General features: G+C 43.9%; 1 protein-coding gene across 2 annotated transcripts; it reads left to right on the top strand.

Annotated features, from left to right (window-relative positions):
• The first annotated feature begins 1,083 nt into the window (after positions 1–1,083).
• RPL6 (ribosomal protein L6) lies at positions 1,084–6,307 on the top strand. Of its 2 annotated transcripts, none has more exons than XM_073312318.1 (7): positions 1,084–1,164; positions 2,161–2,325; positions 2,422–2,520; positions 3,671–3,814; positions 4,450–4,498; positions 5,137–5,321; positions 6,120–6,307. In XM_073312318.1, exons 1-7 carry the CDS (start codon positions 1,099–1,101, stop codon positions 6,270–6,272), a joined length of 861 nt encoding a protein of 286 aa, XP_073168419.1. In that variant the 5' UTR covers positions 1,084–1,098; the 3' UTR covers positions 6,273–6,307. The 2 variants fall into 2 exon arrangements, with proteins under 2 accessions (XP_073168419.1, XP_073168420.1); XM_073312319.1 differs by lacking the exon at positions 1,084–1,164 and adding an exon at positions 1,279–1,303.
• Positions 6,308–6,561: the final 254 nt, after the last annotated feature.

Below are 6,561 nucleotides of genomic sequence, written 5' to 3'. Positions count from 1 at the left end.
CCTCCATGGGCGGGGGCGGGGCCGGCTGGGGCGGGCCGCGAGCTTGCACGCGCCCGTCGGCCGGGAGCCCTGGTGGCTGCGCAGGGCGGGCACGCGGGGCCTGCGGGCACGCGCTGATAGCTGCGTTTCCTCGTCCCGGGAGCTCTGCTGGCCTGAGGGATCCGCGCGGGACGAGGGCTCGGTGTTTTAGAGGAGCTCTGCGTGCACCCATAGGTGCATCTTCTGAGAACTCTCTGCATGCACAGGATCCAATTTCAAATGTCTCGTGGTAACACCTTGTACTTAAAGTAGCACCTTTCATCTAAATCTTTTGCAAACACGATCTGAGGCGATACGTTAACTTGATTTGAATGAGTATTTTTTAAAAATCAGTTTGCTGATCGAGATCCTTTTTTAAACAGTGCTATTTTTTAAAAAAATCCTCTTCCAAAAATACGAGGCATCTACTCCCCCCGCTGGAGTCACCCTACTGCATGAGAGGGGAACCGCAACTAACCATCTACAAAATACTGTATTAAAAATGCTCTCAAAAATTCAAAGAAACAAACGTTCATTTATAGTTGGGGTCACACATAATAGGTACAATTTTTGTCTACAATTGTGTTTTTCAAGTCAATAGTGTCGCCTTAAGTAACCTTTATACAACTCTGTGAAGTGGCTACATACAGACTGGTAAACTAAACTATATGGAACCATGACGCTGATAGGTGTAGGTTTATTATTAATCAAGGCCCCAATTCTGCAGATTAACACAAACTTAACTTTTACAAGTTCCAGGTAATGAAGTTAAACACTTAGCTGTTTGCTACGTTAGAGAGGGGGGTTAAGTCATCTGCAGAACCAAGAACAGAACCCATAAGCCCTGTAACTTCTCAACACATCACATACCTTCTTCTCCAACCCCAGCCAAGATAGAATCCAGGCAGTCCCACTCGTGACCAAATCCCACTACCCCCTTCTATAACCAGAGGGCGAGAGTGTCCTCCCTTTGACCCAGATCTTGACGCTCCCCCGCTCCGTAGTGAAACCTACAGGCAGCCAGCAACCGCTAGAGACCACAAACTACATCTCCCAGCGTGCCCCGGAGTGGACGGGGTGATGTCAGACGCTGGGCTCGCTTTAGAGCCGGGTTCCCGGATATTGCTCCCTTTCCCTTCTAGGAAGGTAAGAATGGCGGAGTGGCGGCGCTTATTGCTGGGGAGCAGTAACTACTATCTGCCGCCATCTGCCCTGAGGAGGCTCTGAAGGGCCCGCGGGTCCGGCTCGGTGGCTCCGGGGAGGCCGGAGGCATGCGGGGGCGCACGTATGTGCGGAGTTCGCGGGCCCCGGTGACTCCGGGGGTGTAGGCCGCGGTTGGCCCGCTCTGGTGACTGTGTGGCTGGGGATCCGGCAGCCGCCGCAATGGGTGGAAAAGCGCCTCGGGTGGGGAGTGATCCTAGGAGCCCCTTTCCCCGGGCGCCGACCAGACTCGGCCGGAGCAGAGGTTGGGAGTCTGTAAAGTGCAGACCCAGCCCGGCTTGAACCCTTCGGTCCGAAACGTATGAGGACGCTCCAGCCGGAGGCAGATCGTATGGGTGGTGGGCACAGAGAGGAGGGGGATTCTTCTTTCGCCTCCAGTCTCTTCTCCTTGCGGTAAATCATGTCGGAGCCTTGCCTAGGTTGGGGACTCTGTCTAGGGCATGTATAAGAGTAGAGCATGTAAAAGCCCCAAGTCACCATGTTGCTATGGCCTTGGGCATGAGAAGCTGGCTGTTGCCCCTCTCTCTACTTCCCTAGTCTATGGGCTGTCATGCAGTTGTAGCCCCAACTTGTATGTGCGTTTTCCTCTTACCTGGGATCTCTGCTTTAGTACTTTTGGACATGGTCAGGTATCTGAATTGTAGCACCTATATTTACTATATAGGTGGCCTTGTGTTACAAGTGAGATGTAGTGGATGTGGTGTCCTGTGCATCTTGATTAGGCTCCATGTAGATTAGGTGGCTTTGATGCAAAAGATAGTACAGTAAATATAGCCAAATAGTCTCAAGACCACCGTAGGAACACCATGGATTTTTTTTAAGTATAATTTGCTTTTGTTTTTTGCAGCCATTACATTTTTTCTGTGCAGTTTCTTTCTTTGATGTGACACATCACTTATACTTTATTTTGATATTTGGTAGATGGCAGGCGAGAAGAAGGCAGGTGAGAAGAAGGCAAAGAAGCCTAGAAAGCACCATGCAAGCCGTAACCCAGTGCTGGCCCGAGGAATTGGGAAATATTCCCGATCAGCAATGTATGCCAGAAAAGCCATGTACAAGCGCAAGTATGATGCGCCAGAAACAAAGGTATAAAGGGGATGAATTTCCACGTTTAACTAATGACGTTGTGTCTCAAGTTTCACAAGTTACCTTGTTTGAAATTTTTGTTTGTTTTGTTAATAGATAGAAAAGAAAAAAAGAGAGAAAGCACCTGCTACCCTCACAAAACCAGTTGGGGGAGATAAGAATGGAGGCAACCGTGTGGTAAAAGTTCGTAAAATGGTAAGAATCGATTAGTGGGGGAAAAATAACTACATTGAACAAGCAGAATTTTGTTCCTGCTAAACACTGAGTTACAGAGTTGCACTGACGTAGATGACAAGAGAATATGCTTCCTATTTTGTAATGAAAAACTTCCATAGAGAGTGCTGCTGTTGATGTACTTCTGGGCTATGAGACAGTATAATCTCCACTATAGATTGCCTGTATAGCACTGTAAAATTGTTATGTAGATACTTGCATTTAAGATAGTGACTCATTAATATATCGGGTTTGTGGGGGGGGGAGTAAGAGTCTTGCTTTTAAAGAGAGATGCACATCACGTTTATATTTACTGTGGCTTTTGTGAACAGGTGTTCCCTAACTGGTGTGTGCGCCACTGATGCTATGGGAGCTTGATGCCCCATACATTTACTTCACAATAATTTTTTTATTAAAAAGAAGGTGGTACACTTAACAATAAAGCTGGGGAGCAGCTGTTCTAGGCAAACTAGGAACCTTGTAGTTCACACCCACAGTGTTCACATGGGGGAGCTACAGCACTGCTATTCACACCTCTGTGGGGCAGTGTAGACATGGCCTGAATCAGAGAATGTGTACCGTTGGCTTCTGGGTGTATATTACTGGGCTAATTGCCTGTTGACATGTAAGGGAGACTACTACATGCAGCATTAAGGAGATTTCCATGGGAATACCCTGACACCCTCCATGATGGACTAGATTCATTGTCTGAATGGGCATAGGCCTATGAATGAGGAGCACAGTAGGGCACAGTCTGGCATTTCTTCTCTAGTGAATTGTAAACACAATCACAAATAACATACTTTTATTTTTTTCTATGCTGTGTAACTGATTAGCTATCTGATGCAAAATGCAACATTGTGTACCTAATATGTATCACTTAGAAGTGCCAGTTTCTATAAGAGGCTAGCCTGCAGCAAAGTGAATCCTGGGTACAACAGAGAAACACAAAATCTAAAGGGGGATAGGGTGGAAATGGCCTTTTAGGAAAGATAGTCTTCCCATGAGAGAAGAGGTGTTGCATCTGCTAAAAGCAGAAGGATCAAAACTCAGATTAAACTGTTTTCACTAAGTTCACTGATGGAATAGTAAAAGTGCGGTTCTGGCTAATAATTTGCTGCTTTTTCTCTAGCCTAGATATTACCCAACTGAAGATGTTCCTCGCAAGCTCTTGAGTCATGGCAAAAAGCCCTTCTGCCAACACAAGAGGAAACTGCGGGCTTCTATTACTCCAGGAACTGTTCTGATCATTCTCACTGGTCGCCACAGAGGCAAGGTACAGGAGAATTGTCTTTCATATACCCTTCCATGCCACATCTGCTCTACCAATATTTTGAAGAAGTTTCTGTATACTCTACAGAGCCTCTGATGGCAGAGCCCCCTATTGTAAATGCAGCATACACCAACAGAAGGAGTTTTTCAGTCAGTGGTAGGGGCGGCGGTTTTCCCCACACCTCTGACTGACATAGGTACATCAATTTATAAATTGAAGTGTAGCCCACGCCTTTCTTATACCTCTGTGATAGGTAAAGAATTGGAGGGACTTGCAGCTGATTGATTGCTAGACTTTGCCCAATGTAAACCCATATAACTTACAAAAGGGGCTGCTTAGGAATGCAGTTGTTGGGTCCCAAGCCAGTTCCTGTTCTGTTCTAGACAATTAAACATAGTCCAACTACTTACGTTTCTGGTTTGGTTTCCTTAGCCATTGGAAATGGTCCTGTCAGAATAGTTTTTGTTCTACAGTGTTGTGGATTTGGTACTGTTCTGCCGTTCGCCTTTCTGGCTAAAGTGTGTGTCTCCTCCTTTGAAATTTTTTGTACAAAAATCAGCTCCTGATATTTTCCCAGACATCAAACTGCATTTAGCTTTGCTGTCTGAGACTAATGTCCTATTGTGTTTGGTTTTCAGCGTGTGGTCTTCCTGAAGCAGCTTGCTAGTGGTCTGTTGCTGGTAACAGGTAAGAAACTTTATTCATTCAAGTCTGTTGAATTCCTGTTGAATTCATTGTAAGTCTGTCTTCAGACTCTACCATGATTAGCGTTGTTGTACTTTCCTAATAACACCAAACCCTTTGTCTGTGAATAGACATTTTTCTGACTAGCCTGAGGTACCTGTGATATGACTGTTTAAGTTCTGATATCATTCAGTCTTCCAGTTCTAGAAACACTGGATAGCACTGGAAATCTGAGAAAGGGAGTGAAGTGCCCTTCCTTTAGAAAAAGAGGGCACATCATTGGCAGTAACAATAACTTGCAGTTAAGCCTTGTGGAGCTACTGAGAGATTCGAAAAGTTTAACATTAAAGAACACATTTTTAATAAAGTATCACTGTGCTTTAATACCTGGAAATACTGACAATGCAAGGAAACTCTTAGCATTATCAGAAGCCTTGAGAAAGGCGTCTCCTAATTTTATTTATTAGTTCGGATTTTAGTAAGTGAAGCCAACTGTCCTCTGCAAGAAGACCCTAATCATCCTAATGGAAAGTGACCTTCCTTTTAGTGTAGCTAAAGACACAAACTAGAAAGGGAGTACTATTTCTCCAGTGATAAGCTGACATTGCAACTCCTTCTGAGTATTTTTTTTATGCCACCAGGACCCTTGGCTATCAATCGTGTCCCTCTGCGCAGAACTCACCAGAAATTCGTTATTGCCACGTCTACCAAGGTTGATATCTCTGGGGTGAAACTTCCAAAACATCTCACTGATGCGTACTTTAAGAAGAAGAAGCTGCGTAAGCCCAAACATCAAGAAGGCGAGATCTTTGACACTGAGAAAGAAGTAAGGAAACAAATGTAATATTTAAGAATTTTTAAGAACATTTTAAAAGAAAGCAAGGTCAAGTCCACTAAAATGCATGAATCTGACAACAGCTGTGTTGGTCACAGGATATTCGAGACAAAGTGAGTGAGGTAATATCCTTTTTTTTTTTTTTTTTTTTTTTTTTAAGACCCAACTTCCGTTGGTGAAGGAGACAGACTTTCAAGATATAGTGCTTTTCAGATATTACCTCCCCCCCGTGTGTGTCTAACACTGGGGGAAAGACATCTTAAAATGTTGCTGTTTATCAAAATAACTCCATACTGAGGAGGTGCTTGAACACAGCTTCTTAAAGCAGCATCTCCAGTGTGCATGGACTCAATCGTGTACTGTAAACAGAGTCATAAAATAGCCCTGAATTTTCTTAATGTGCATTCTGTGGTCTCTTGTCCATAAGTGTTCCATGTATTGTGATTTTAGGGGCTCCGTTTGCATCAGCTGATAAAATTTAGCAACAGCTCTTTTAGCTAAGGTCTATTCCTATTCTTTTAGATAAACTCTTATCAGTTGTGTAAACTCAAACAGCTTTAATTATCTACTGGAGGTGACTTGAGTCCTGTGGCCCTGATAGAACTATTTTTGGTTGGGTTTTTTTGTTCCCTGGAAAGGAAAATTCCAAGTGAATGCTGAGAAATGCTTACTCAGTGAAAAAGCCCTTGGCATGGCAGGAAGCAAGAAGCCAGCCTTAGCTCTGTAGGGATAACCAACTGGGTCTAAATCTCTGTAGTATTTTAACTCTCTCTTAATTTTGTTCTTTAGAAATATGAGATAACAGAACAACGCAAGGCAGATCAGAAGACGGTGGACTCTCAAATCCTGCCAATAATCAAGAAGGTGCCTCAGCTCCGTGGCTACCTGCGTTCTGTATTTTCTCTCTCCAATGGAGTTTATCCTCACAAATTGGTGTTCTAAATTTTCTGAAAACACATTAAAATTGGGGGAAAAACTGGGGTTTGTCTGATTCCAGTTATAATTAGCTTTGTAATGTACATATCTTAACAGAGTTTGGATTGAATAAGCAATAAGAAAATTGCTAGTGGTTTTAAGTTGTGCTATTTTGAGGAATGTGGCCCTGCATTTTGAACAGATGGAGTTTCTTACATGACATGAGCAAGTGACAGCTTTCAGAAATGCACTGTTAAAACCATTAGTCCCATTTAAAATCCAAATGATAAGAGTGCTAGGCTTGGTGCTCACACTA

Source organism: Lepidochelys kempii, chromosome 15, assembly GCF_965140265.1.
Source record: "Lepidochelys kempii isolate rLepKem1 chromosome 15, rLepKem1.hap2, whole genome shotgun sequence".
In the NCBI taxonomy this organism is placed as follows: domain Eukaryota; kingdom Metazoa; phylum Chordata; order Testudines; family Cheloniidae; genus Lepidochelys; species Lepidochelys kempii.
Note: the sequence above shows the minus strand (reverse complement) of the source record. Positions and strands in the feature narration are given on the sequence as shown.